The 14486-nt window shown below is 32.2% G+C and overlaps 1 protein-coding gene across 3 annotated transcripts in view; it reads left to right on the top strand.

Annotated features, from left to right (window-relative positions):
• Ints13 (integrator complex subunit 13) overlaps window positions 1-11323 on the top strand; it is a 29329-nt gene extending 18006 nt beyond the window's left edge. The window contains exons 9-17 of one of the 3 annotated variants that reach the window (XM_026392322.2): window positions 641-730; window positions 908-1015; window positions 1969-2147; window positions 3249-3419; window positions 3694-3848; window positions 4185-4415; window positions 5844-5983; window positions 10114-10249; window positions 10979-11323. In XM_026392322.2, the coding sequence (XP_026248107.1) occupies window positions 641-730; window positions 908-1015; window positions 1969-2147; window positions 3249-3419; window positions 3694-3848; window positions 4185-4415; window positions 5844-5983; window positions 10114-10249; window positions 10979-11018 (1250 nt within the window). In that variant the 3' untranslated portion in view covers window positions 11019-11323. The remainder of the gene's footprint in view (window positions 1-640; window positions 731-907; window positions 1016-1968; window positions 2148-3248; window positions 3420-3693; window positions 3849-4184; window positions 4416-5843; window positions 5984-10113; window positions 10250-10978) is intronic. The other 2 variants (XM_026392323.2, XM_026392324.2) reach the window with 2 other exon arrangements.
• Window positions 11324-14486: the final 3163 nt, after the last annotated feature.

A 14486-nucleotide genomic window follows, 5' to 3' on the forward strand; every position in this document is an offset into this window, starting at 1 on the left:
TCTCTGCCTTTCTATCTCAAAACATACTCCTCTCTGTTTCATCTGTGCAGACCTGATAATCTTCATGCTTTTTTCTCTCCATTTCTTTTAATTTCTATTCATCCTCTTAGAACTCATACCAGTCAAGGAAGTCAAGCAACCTCTCCCTTGTGTTTTAGAATAGGTCAAATCTCTCTATTACAAGCACTAATAATGTAAATGTATCCTGTTCAAAGTTCAACTTCATAGATCCCTTGGCTGTGTTTCTCTTTAATAAACTTATAAGGATTTGGTAAAATTAGTTGTGCATTTTAGGTTCCTTAAGCCTTTGAGTATTTAACTATGTTATTTTGTCATGTAACGATGTGGGTAAGGAGGAATTATTGTAGATTCCTGAAATTTTTGCCAATGACATTCAGTGTACTAACCTGAAATGTTTAATTAATGAAAAGTTGGAGGGAAATTACATATTACTTTTAGTTGTAGGTAATATCCATATTCTGCTTGGCATTTTTCTAGGGGACTTTATAAAAATAATGGGTTTTTTTTAGAAGTATGCATCTTATAGAGCTTAAACTCATTTTGAAATCTTGTTCAAACAATTAATTTAAAGTTGACGACCTATTTAGTAATACTAATGTTTCTTGACAAATTTTTAAAGGTGATACCCACTTAGGTGGCAGCAGTAGAGAAGGCCCGTTTAAAGAAACGATAACTTTAAAGTGGTGCACACCAAGGACAAATAACATTGGTAGGTATTAAAAAACAATTGAAAGAGAAAAGAACAAATCAAAAGATTGCTCAAGTATTATACAAAGATTGGTTAATTTCTTCTTGAATTTTTGATTTGTATTGGTTTTAGGGACTCAAAAAGCAAGTTTTTTTTAAATTGTAGAAATGAATATTTCTTTATATTCTTTCAAATCAGTGTTTTCTTCTATTTCAGAATTACACTATTGTACTGGAGCTTATCGAATTTCACCCGTAGATGTAAATAGTAGACCTTCTTCCTGCCTTACTAATTTTCTTCTAAATGGTAACTCTCATCCTTTAATGGTTTTGACTGAGATTATTATAAGTGAAATCATTAGTAATATGAATTCTGGAAAAGTATTTGTTTCAACATAAACTAACTATGTATTTGCCAAAACTGTTCTAAACTTAAAAATCTGAAATAGCCTTTAACAGGTTCACTAAGGTTTAAAAAATAAGATGATTTTATAAATTTCATATTTATTGTGTCTAAGTGAGTTTTATTTAACATATTTTTAAGTATTTTTATTTTTAAAAATTTGGACTTTGGAGTCTTAACTTTATTTGCTTTTTTAGAATCTAGAATAATATATTCCATTATATAGCTTGATTGTTTTTTCCCCTAATGCTAGGGACTGAATAAGTCTAAAGTGTCAGATTCCATTTTATAAGTCTAAATTTTAAAAGCTCTTCATGTGATCAGCTTGGTTTTGGAATCATTGAACTAAGAAGTCAGTCTGTCCTTATCATAAAGCCTATCTCATTGCTATGTTAAGCACAATTTTAATTATCACCCTGTGTAAAATCAGATTTAATAATGTTTGGACATGTGAAGTAGGAAGTATTTATGATAATAGAACTGATAAGGAGTTATTATAAAAGGCAAATTGAGACTGGGTCTTCTCCCCACATATCTTGTAGCATTAGTAATCTGAGGATTATCCAGCAGTTTTCTTACTTTTCTTCTTAAATGTCCAGGAGAAAAATTATATGTGAACTTGAAATTGGTTGTATCAGAAACGATTATACGTGTTTTGGAAAACTGTCCAAATTTCTGTGTAAGTTTGGAGTATCTGAAAATAAGCTATTGCTAGAATTCAGATTTTTAGTTATTGAAATATACTAAGTTAGCAGTGCTGGTTAAAATATGAAATGAAAAAAATCTAGACATAAATCTCAAGGGAATAAATAAATCTATTTGAATTTTATTACTGATAGGATTCTTGCTTTTGACAGGTCGTTCTGTTTTGTTGGAACAACCACGAAAGTCGGGTTCCAAAGTCATTAGTCATATGCTTAGTAGCCATGGAGGAGAGATTTTTTTGCATGTCCTTAGCAGTTCTCGATCCATTCTAGAGGATCCACCTTCAATTAGCGAAGGATGTGGAGGAAGAGTTACAGACTACCGGATTACAGTAAGAATTTAATAAATGCTATGTTTTGAGTCTAATATCAATTAGCAAGTAGTTATTGAGTTCCTGTAATATGCTAAAATCTGTGAAAGAAAGAGTTTGGAAGAAGTTGATTGTTATTTTAAATAGTTGAACTTCCTTTATTACTTGATCAAAAGATCTACTTATCACTATGTAGTCTTCCATTATTATATATTCAGTGAGAAGTATCTGGATTGTATATTGAAGTATTTGGATTATACTAACACATTGGAATTACAGAGAAGGAAAATTCATCTGAACTGCTATTTTAGATAAAATTTAATTTCTAGTAATTTAAATGGTAAGCAAAAACTTTTTTGAGTCTTTGTATTGCTACCACTTTGAAGTAACATTAATTTTTTTTCTTATCGGGAAGAGCATACAAAGAAATAGTATTTTTGCTAGAATTTCTGTGGTTTTGATTCTGATTATTTTCATTCTTCCTCCCATTTTCATATTTGATATTTCATGGCTGTGTGATTTTTGAGGTAGTTATAAGAATTAAATGATTTATGTATACAAATATACTTTATAAACCAGAGTGTATGTACTTAAAGTAATTGTTTTAGTAGGCCTTTCCTTTTTTTTTTTTTTAACTAAAAAGAATGCTTATCAGTATTAATTGTGGAAAATATAGAGCATGCAGACATCTAAAAGCAAAAGCAAAAACCTATAAATTACCTACAATTCCATCATTTAGCAGTATCCACTGTTAACATTGTAATATTACGTTAAGGCTGTTTTTAAGGAAGCAAATTGGTCTTCTAATGTAAATAACTCATTCTTTTATATAATAGAAAAGAGTTAAATTATAGGAGTGAAATAAAATGAATGTTCCCAGGTTTTTAAAAAGGGAAAAAACAGCATGAATGTATTATGCATTTTGAGGCTTTGTTCATTTCCCTTGTATGAAGGCTGATAGGTTTCAAGTTTGAAAAAAGTGAGGTGTGGGGACAGCTGTTAGAAAAAGTGCTTTGTTGCAAATCACAGGAGAGAAGACATCAGGGAAAATGACTATTACGTGTAATCCATACTGAAACAGTAGAAATAGTTTCTAATTTTATCTTATTTGGTTATCATTAGGATTTTGGTGAATTTATGAGGGAAAACAGATTAACTCCTTTTCTAGACCCCAGATATAAAATCGATGGAAGTCTTGAGATCCCTTTGGAACGAGCAAAAGATCAGTTAGAAAAACACACCCGTTACTGGCCTATGATTATTTCACAAACCACCATTTTCAACATGCAAGCGGTAAGTGTATAATTTCACTTTTTTCCTAAATTAGTTACATATTCTTTATAGAAACAAATTAGAAAATTTGTAATTTATACCTTTATCAAGCAAAGAATGTAATATGTATGTTTGCTCAAGTTAAAGAATTAGTTATTGAAAATTAAATAGTAGTTATAGATTATATCACCATGGTATTCTTTAAAGTCAATTTTAAAATCAACGTCACCTAGATGCTTTGATATTTGTTTTTCAAGACAGATTCTTTTTTTTCTTTTAAAAAAAAATCTAACAGGTAGTTCCATTAGCCAGTGTTATTGTGAAAGAATCTTTGACAGAAGAAGATGTGTTAAACTGTCAAAAAACAATATACAACTTAGTTGATATGGAAAGAAAAAATGATCCTCTACCTATTTCCACAGTTGGTACAAGAGGAAAGGGCCCTAAAAGGTAGCTTTTTTCCTTACTTTCCTTATATTATGACATTTACTTGATACATAATGTTTTGTAAGATAATTTATTCTACGCATAAATTATATTTGAGGCTGTGTGTGTGTGTGTGTGTGTGTGTGTATACACGCATGTACATAATAATGGAGATGTGAGAATAGCAGACATAAATATATTGTAATTTAGAATTCCACCATTAGCTACTGGGGTAAGAGGGGAAACAAAACATATTTATTTCCTTTTACTTTTATCAGTAGCAAGTAACACTTCAATATTATTTAATGATAAATATTATTTAAAGAACATTTCTAAGAATGTTTTAAATCTTTCCCACAGAGACGAACAGTACCGTATCATGTGGAATGAATTAGAAACCCTGGTCAGAGCCCATATCAACAACTCGGAGAAACATCAAAGAGTCTTAGAATGTTTGATGGCATGTAGGAGCAAACCCCCAGAAGAAGAAGAACGAAAAAAACGAGGAAGAAAGAGGGAGGACAAAGAGGACAAATCAGAGAAAGCAGTGAAAGATTATGAACAGGAGAAACCTTGGCAAGATTCAGAGAGGTGATTTCTTAGCATTGATACAGCCTCACATACCTTTTGTTGTATCACATTCTATGTATAGCACATTCAAATTTCATTTATATGTGTTTATTCGTTTTATAACTATAATCTTATCATTCTTAACTCCAGAAGATCATTCTTGGGTTTAAAAAGGTATGTGTTTACTGTTGGAGCAAAGATAATGTTAATTTTTCCTAAGTAGCTTCTGAAAGTCATAAACCATGTTTGTTATCAGTACCTGCTTAATGTGTTAAGAATTTCCAAAACAATTTTATTCTTTAGTTTCAAAATATTTAACTTCAGTAATGTGCCAGGTATTTGGCAAAAGATCTCTGACCTGAAAGAACATACAGTATTATGGGAAAATCAGGCAAGCAAGTCACTGATGACAGGAAAGTGGGAAGTGTTTATAAAATTAGGCACAGAATACCCTTGGGAGCACAGAAGAGCTTACAGTTTTAATTCAGAAACTTTCTTCAGTAGTACATTCTTTTCCCTTAGTTTGCTATTTACCCTGTGATGTCAAGGTTAAATTTGAAAAACAGTAATAAAGATCTATACGTAAAAATATCTTATTAGCTACATCTTCTGTTACCTTGCCATAAAATCAGGCAATCAATGAAATAAATGTTATAATGGAATTATAATTAGAAAATTCCTTTTAAAAAAACCTACCTTTTTATTATGGAACATTTCAAACATAAACATCTGTAGAACAAATAGATAACCATGATCTACCTTCGACAATTATTAATTCATGGCAGATCTTAGTTTATATATATGTATATTCACATCCACTACCCTCACCACCACCCTCATAGGCATATTTTGAAGCTAATTCTGAAACTCATACTTCATCAATAAATAGGTAGAACAGTTTTATTCCCTTTAACTTTAGAAATTCACTTTTTCCTTAGGGCTACTGAGCTTTTAAAACAAAACTGGCTTACTATACAAAGAGGAAAAAAAGTACTTATTCAGTTTAAACTGACCTTCAAATATACCTCTGAATATTTTGAAAGTGTTTTTATTCCTTGATGAAACTCAATAAAAGCTTGAAGTTAAGTTCCTAACTGTGAGAACTACATTTCCACAGTACATAGCTTATAAAGCTGATAGTAAACTTCTTGATCATATTTATAATTTAAAACTATGAAGTATCTTCTAAAGATCCCATTATTTCTCACCTTTTTAATGTTATCTTCTTAAGTTTTCCTCTAGTTTTTCCTGTTTTACAGCCATTTCCTGAATTATTGCATTTTTATTATGAAGGAAGGGATATTTATGTTTAATTTGTTAAGTTCTCTTCCCTGGTTTTAGATTGAAGTTTCTGATTAGCCCCTGGATTTTGCAGAGATGGTTTAATTATTAAACTATTTGTAAACTTTTAAAATTTTAACTATATTTAATTTTTTGTCCCTCTAAAAGATTGAAAGGAATCTTAGAACGTGGAAAAGAAGAGTTGGCTGAAGCTGAAATTATAAAAGATTCACCTGATTCCCCAGAACCTCCAAATAAAAAGCCCCTTGTTGAAATGGATGAAACTCCACAAGTGGAAAAATCAAAAGGTAAGGTATAACTTAAGGTAAGGTAAGGTAACTATGCAAATTTTTTTCTAATTAAATTTAATTTTGTATAGTGTTATTTAATTTTGTTGTATCTTTGGGGAAGAGCTCCTAAGTATTGCTGGATTTTGTTTAGGAGATTCTCTGTTTATAGCCTTGGAAGATATAGGTAGTAAATATATTTATCAGTAGTAAAAAAATAAAAGTCATGTTTTATCTCCATTAATGTGAAGCCTTTGGAAAGTTAGCAGTTTTACTATAAAGTTTATGCTATAAGAAATTCTAAATATGTAAATTTGAATCTGGTTATGTTCCTGATACTATCCTAAGTACTAGGTTACTGAAGACAGATTCTTCTCTAAACTGTCTTACTTATAGGCTGAAAAGTTTAGTTTCCTCATGTGTTCATTAAAGATATGATTCGGAATTGAGAGTTCCTGAAATCTTTTGAGGTCCTAGTGATCTTGAGGGTAAACTAGGTTTAGGTTTAGTCCTTTTAGGATACATGGAAAATGGTATGCCATCATCAAACTGATGTTTTGCTACTGTGCCTCTTCTAAGGCCATAAAGATTTCAGGGCTGGCCATATTACCATTACTGGCAGTTCAACCTAGGGAGAAGTTGAGCTTGTTTGCTTTTTATATATTTTTGTCATAGTACACATATTATGTGTTACATTTTTTTGGTTTACTAGCTTCTTTGAAATTAGAATTTGAGGTCACCCTTAAGGTAGCCTGGCCATATTTGCCTTTCAGGCATTTGCCAGAGTATGTTGAAAATAATAGGACTTAAATAAATGTCTATTGATGAATTGTCTTATTTCTTGTGGGCCCAAATATCCCATTGTTGATTAGAATGAGAAGGTTTACTCTTAATGGTATTGCTTGGAAAATAGAACTCTAAAAAGCATTATTCATACTGACAAAAATTGGAAACAGCCAAAACACATATTAGTAAAAAGATGACTATATGAAAGCGTGCCCAAGAATAATTATTGTCACAAATGCCTACTCTTCTCTCTTCATCATGACTCCTTTTTCAGAAGGAAATCCCTAACTTCCTTCCTTTCACAGTTAAGTCAGATGCTGCTTCTTTGTGCTTCCATTGTGTCCTAGGATTGCTGCTCTGGTAGCACTTCAGAGTATTGTATTGACATTGCTTCCTAACATCCCACTTCTGCTAGTCTGAAATATTTTCAGAGCAGGGATTATTTTTAATTTACTCTTATATTATCAACCAGCACAGGCTCATTTATACTGAGTTTGGTTACTTATTGAATGAATGAGTAAATGAATGAATATGTAATAAGTTTAGGGGGTCAAAAGTAGGCTATAAATCCATATATACTATGATCTCAATTTTGTTTAAAAAGTTTTCATGCACATATACACTGGTTTTTAATTTAGATGAATTATGAATTATCATCTATCATTAAGTTGTTTGGAAATTAAATGGATCCCTGATGCTTTTTACCCTGGAAATATTGTACAGAATGGACCATTATGAGAAGCAATCTGGTTGCAAATCCCTCTTTGCCCTTGAAACTTTCCATTTAGACTGATATTGGAAAAGCATTTATTTTTCCTTCCATTCTATTTTACCACCTAAATCATATGTCTCTTTTGATCAGCTACTTATATGGGCCTTTTATCATACCTTAGTTTCATTTCCTTTGGAAAATTACTTTTTAGTCCTCCCCAGTTTTGTGCCTGCTGTATACGTTGCCCTTAAGATTGTACTGTTCCAAATGTGCCCTCTAGATTTGGTGAAAATCTGTTCAACTTTTTTGTATGATTCAGTAACAGAAAAAACAGAATGTCATTTTGTTAGGCATTAAATTAAAGATCAAAATATTTACAGTTGTTAGAGCAGTGATATTATGGATTATTTGTTCCTTTATGTGTTTTATTGTATTCTGAATGCTACCGAATATGTATTAATTTAGTAATAAGAAAAATAAAATAATTTTGTTTTTAAAATTTACTTTTTAAAAATTTATATGCAGTGGGACTCTCTGGTCTGCAGTTCTGTGAGTTTAGACATTGAATCTGCATGTAGAACAGTCCACCCCTGAGATTCCCCTGCACTGCCCCTTTGTAGTCATCACACACTGTCAATGACTGTCTCCAATCCCTGGTAACCACTGATGTGTGATTGTAATGAATTTAATATTATTTTGCCTTTTGAAGTTTGCTTTTCCACATGGCATAATGCATTTGAGATTCATCTGTGTTTTGTGTATATATCACTAGTTTGCTCTTTTTATTCCATTTATTTATAAAGTATGTAATTAACTTTATAAGGAACTGTCATGTTATTTTTCAAAAGTAGCTTTGTCATTTTACACCTCCACCAGCATTGTAGGAGACTTCTGGTTATTCTGCATCCATGTTAGCACTTGCTATTGTCAGGGTTATTTACTATCATTGTTTTAGCTGTTCTAATAAGTATGTAGTGGTAGTTCATTATTATTTTAGTTTACACTCTTGTCTGACTAATGGTGATGAACCTCTTTTCATTTGCTTATTTGCCATCTGTATGTTTAATTTGGTGAAGGGTCCTTTCAAATTACTTGTCCATTTTTAAATTTGGTTGGTTGTTTTCTTATGGTTGAATTCTGAGAGTTCTTTATTTGTTCTAGGTACAAGTCCTTTGTTGGATATGTGATTTGCAAATATTTTTCCAAGTGTCTGGCTTGTCCTGTTAATGATGAATTTTGCAAAACATTAGTTTCTAATTTTAATGACGTCTGATATGCCAATTTTTGTTTTTATGATGCTTTTGGTGTTACATGTAAAGAAACCTAACTCTTATGAGTTCTATAATTTAGATTTTACTTTTAAAAGCCATAATCTATTTTGAGTTATTTTTATGTAAGATGCAAAATATGGGTCAATATTCTTTTTGATCTTTTTTTTTTCTTTTCAGTACCAGGGATTGAACTCAGGGCCTCAGGGCCTCATGTATGCTAGCCAGGTGCTCTGAGCTATATAGCTTCATACTTTTTTTCCTCTCTTTTTGTGGTAATGGGAATTGAACCCCAGTCTTGTTCTACTACTGAGATACATTCCCACCTCTTTTTGTTTTTTATATTGAGTTATGGTCTCACTAAGTAGCTCATACTATCCTGTAACTTGCAATCCTCCTACCTCAAATCTCCCAAGCAGAGATTGGGATTACAGTTTTGTGCCACCGTGCATAGTTTCAGTATTCATTGTGTGTGTGTGTGTGTGTGTGTGTGTGTGTGTGTGTGTACAGTGTCTTAATTGTTCCACAAGTGTTTATTGAAAAGACTGTCCTTCATTAAGTTGCCTTTGTATATTTATCAGAAATCGATTGACTGTCTGTGGGATCTATTTATGGATTCTCTTATATTCTGTTGGTCTGTGTCTCCTTTCACCAATCAGGGCTGTCATAATCACTACAACCTAAGTTTTGAAGTCAGATAGTGAAGAATCCTCTACATTTTTTTTAATTTTCTTTTTCAGAATTGTTTTGGCTATTGTAGTTCTTTTGTCTTACCATTTTCATTAGAAAATCTTGCTTGCAGGTTTGGCCCTTGGCTGGCATCTCAGAACTTGGCTTTTGAAACATTCCCTAGATGATAAAGTAATTTTCCCCTACATTTGAACTTAATACTAGCTTTTCTTCTGGAAGTCTAGAATTTTGATTGTTGTGGCTAGACAGAGAATGCTTACATAATCAACCCCTGTGTAAAAACCCTGGACTCTTGAGTCTCTAACAGGCTTTCCTGGCAGAAATATTACACACATTTGGTTAATTTTTTTTTCCCCCCTCTGGAGACAGAGATCATGGGAAGGCTGTAAATGGATTCCTCTAGTTTGTGTCTAATTTGTCTTTCCTTCTACTGATCTATCTATATATTCTTACTCTGTTGCTGTAATAATTCTTAGTCATGACTGTAATTTCACCTTTAGACATCTGAGTTCTTCCAGGAGTCACTGAAATAGCTAGTACTCTTGGACCCTGAAACATAAATTTTAGAAAATGATAAAGGTGCTGTTGCCTAATTGTGTAAAATGAACAATAGAATTAAAGGCAAGTTTATTAAATTTCTAAATTTTGTAGTAATACATTTTCTTACCTTTTTGTCTTTTCTAATACAATACCAGGGCCAGTGTCCTTATTATCCTTGTGGAGTAATAGAATCAATACTGCCAATTCCAGAAAACATCAGGAGTTTGCTGGACGTTTGAACTCTGTCAATAACAGAGCTGAGTTGTATCAACATCTCAAGGAGGAAAATGGGTGTGTGTTATTTATTTTAGAAATTGATTTTGTTAATTGCTTATATAGTTGTATTATTCACTATTTGTTGTGTTCAGCAATTTTTCACTATTATGATGAATTGATATGTGTTACCTACAAGGAATAAACAAAATAAATTGTTTGATTCTAGGTACTCATACCCACATTGCTTATGACCCTGAAAGTACAGCATTATTTTTTTCAGTGCTTGGTAAGCATCATAGAGAGGGGAAAACTATAAAGAACATATAGTATGCAACACTTAATCTGTATAAAATAACAAGGGGGAAATATTTTCCTATCCAGTAATACAATATTAAAAATATTGATTGTTTTAATAAATTTTTTAGAAGAAATTCTCTTAAAATATATTTGGTGAAGGAATTCTTAATGGAAAAGGAAATAAATCCTTGACTGAATGATAGAGATTTTTTTTCTCATATATTTGCTTGGAGAAGGGAAAATGATAGGAAAAAACTGGTGGCCTTTGAAATTCAACCTTGGGAAAGTCACTTAATCTCTCCAGGCTGTTTTTATTTATATGCAAGATAAGGAAATTGGGCTAACTCCCTAACTTTAATCCTTTCCTAAAGTGCTCATGTTCTGTTCTATGAATAAATATATTAGATTTTAGTTTCCATCTATCAGGTAGATAATTAAGTGGAAAAATTATGGAAAGTTAATGTTTTAATTTACCAATTCATTTTTGTCTCTTCTATTTTTTTTTAGGATGGAGACAACAGAAAATGGAAAAGCTAGCCGTCAGTGAAGAGTGACTTGAAGAAATTTAGTATATTGCAAAAATATTTTGGGCAAGAATTTGATATAAGTAATTTTACAGCAAGATTGTATAGCTATGTTGCCTGGACTGGTTTTTACATTTTTAAAATATTTCAACAACTATCTTTTTTGTACTAATTATAAAATTGGCATATAAGTCAAAAATATACATTTGAGATTTGTCCTTCCAACTCACACAAGTTTATTTTACGGTAAAAGGTGTTCCCTCTGGAAATGTTTTTTTAAAAAAATCTTAGGCTTCTCTTTGCCAAATAAAACTATTAAAAATCTGAAATGCAAAATACTGGGAGTAGTTACTTTAGAAAAAAGTATTATTCATTTAATAACAGACAATCCTTAGAAATTTATAGAGTTTAAGTAAGATTTGAAATCTTACATAAAATCTTACTGTTATTCTGCATCATATATAGGGTGCTCTTCTAAGGAAGAATGTTTTGTTTATTTTGAATTATTTTGCCTTTGTATTGGTGGGCACGTATGTGTGTGTATTTTGGTCTTTTTATTCCTCTGAAATTCATGGTTTATGTTAAATGTTTTGTAAACCTTCTTCCTGTACTGCTTCATCTGGAAGCTTCTAACATGTTGTAAGAAACATGTTATTTTAGTGTCAAACACTATTTCTAGGTTTCTCAGTTTTTTTCCTTGAGTATTTATTAGAAAAGGAGAATGCTTTCTGTGTTGTTTTTCTATAAGGGAATCTTATGTCCAGAGTTAATGATTGAAGGAATCAAAGTTTTCCCATCAAGAACAGCTGCACTTTCAATTGTATTGAGAGTCTACTCTCTTCAAATCTCATTTATTTATTATTTTAGCTGATATTTTAATGTTATTTTATTAAATTTTTATTGGTTCATTTCTTTTTTTAAATTTTTTGAAACCTTTGCAATCTTTTTTTTCTTTTTTTCCCATATGTTTTTAAAACGTGTGTGTGTGTGTGTGTGTGTGTGTATATATATATATTTGAAGCTGGACACAGTACCTTTATTTTATTTATTTATTTTTATGTGGTGCTGAGAATCGAACCCAGTGCCTCATATGTGTTAGGCAAGCGCTCTACGACTGAGCCACAACCCTAGGCCTTCCCATAGTTTTTTTAAATTCTTTTTTTGTTGCTTTGTTGTTTTTCCTTTTCTTTATTTATTTTTATGTGATGCTGAGGATCGAAACCAGTGCCTCACACGTACAAGGCAAGCACTCTGTAACTGAGCTACAACCCCAGACCCATTCCCATATATTTTTATAATTATAATTTAAGGCATAATTTTAGCAGTCCTCTTACCACATGGTATGTTTGACAAACTATTATATGCAGCCATAAATGCTATGAGATTTTATTCCAAAAAGTCCGAGAGTATTTGAATATTATTCAGAATCAGTATATGGGCATGTAACAATTATCAATACAATTTATATAGATTTATTAATCTATAGATTGATTGACATTGATGCATCATATAAGTATTATGAATCAGTCTGAAAAATACAGAGCTTGCTTTTGGAAGGACCATTACAAATTAAATGTCTGAGTTCTCAAAATTCACTTATATTCCTGACTAAACAGTGAACTAAGGTACCTTTATTTCTGGGCAAAACAGTATGTGATATTTCATTTGAGGTTGTTTTATGAGGCACTCAAGTTATTTGCTTTGATGTTTCTGGCACATTTCAATTAAAACCATCAGTATAATTTCACATGTGGGAAACAAAAGCATTCAGATACTAATTTGTTATGGATATGCTGTCAAAGTGAGCAGATTTAGAAAATCCCATATTATTATAAGGATTTGAAGCATTAGACTTAAGAAAGCAGAATCCAGGTTTTAAACAATGTAGTGTTTGGCAAAATTTGTCTAGTTTTGGAGAGTTCAGCTACCACCAGAAATCCATGTCTGAGATTCACTTACTTAGAAGACAGATGCATTATAGTCTTTGAACCTGTACTTTCAGTTATTCTAATGGGTTTGCAAATTTGGATAACTCAGGAAGGGACAATTTAGATAAGCCATATAAATTGAGTAAATGATGAGGTCTCCTTAGAAGACCGAGTTTTCATAATCATATTACATAATAAGACTTGATCTAAGAGGGTGCTGCTGAAATTGTGATTTTTAAAACAATATTTATTTTTTAGTTACACTTGGACACAATACCTTTATTCTGTTTATTTATTTTTATGTAATGCTGAGGATTGAACCCAGGGCTTTGCATGTGCTAGGTGAGCACCCTACCACTGAGCCACAATCCCAGCCCTGAAACTGTGATTTTTTAAAGGCAAAAAAGAATTGAGTGAGGTCCTTGTGCCAGAAGGTAAAATTGTTTTTGTGGGAATGGCAAACAAGTGAATCTGTTGAGAAACTTCAGGAGATTCAGAAGTATGTATGATTGTGCTCATGAAGGTGCTGTTGATTAGATTGGCTTGACAAGTGTAATCAATGGAACTCAAGGGGAAAATGGGAGGCTGACAGTGTATCTCTTGCTGATGCTGAAGATGTCAAGAGATTGATGACTACATATCTTTCTAGGTAGACTGGAACCAGAGCCACTCCATTTGCTGAGAAACACTGTCACTTTGAAGATGGTGCTTCTGAAGGCATGGCTATATCCAGCATTACTGCCTCAGAGATTGAAGATCCACAAAAATTAGAGTACTTGGGTAATGAAAGGAGGGCTTGTGAATACCAATCTTGACTAAATAATTCTGAAACAAGGTCAGACAAAACAGGATGCTTTGGTATTTTTATTCTGTGATTAGGGTGTACCTCTGTAGAGTCTAGTTTTCCTGCAAACATTCATGGGAATCAAAATCTGTGAGTGAAGTAGTTGTTAATACCATGGAAGGAATAACCTCAGGAAAAGCAGGAGTATCAAGGTTTGTCGTCAAGGACATTTCTTTTAATGACTTCTGTGATATCTGCTGCATTCTGTGGCCCTGTAATCTTTGTGTACTTTTGGAATAAAGTACTTGGAGTATTAGACATAGGTAGGAGTGATCTCTCTTAAAATAACATAAAATTCTGGGAATTGATGTTGTCTCATCTTTTAGCATCCAGTGAGTGACTGAGATGGGTAAGAAAACAGAATGGCTTGCTTAATTTTGTTATCATTTCAGTTAGCCCCATTGTTCAGGTTGATAGCCCTTAAGTTCCTGTGTCATCTTTGGATTTCTAGCCTACAATCTTAAAATTTTATGCTAAAATTTGAGCCAGATACTTAGAAGAAGCTTGCTGTTGAGAAACTTGCATTAGTTTGGGCAGTATTGTGGAAACTTCATGTTCCATAGGCCTGTGGAATTGTAGAGTGACCTTGTAAGGTGATGACAGGCTGAGGATCTTTAGCTGGAAGGTTGCACAGGTGCTTCTGACTGGGCTTATAGTCACTAAAGAAGGATGCAAGTGGACATAGTTTGCCATCATGTGTACCAAAAGAGAGGGTTTTG

Source organism: Urocitellus parryii, chromosome 5 (genome assembly GCF_045843805.1).
Source record: "Urocitellus parryii isolate mUroPar1 chromosome 5, mUroPar1.hap1, whole genome shotgun sequence".
NCBI classification, from domain to species: domain Eukaryota; kingdom Metazoa; phylum Chordata; class Mammalia; order Rodentia; family Sciuridae; genus Urocitellus; species Urocitellus parryii.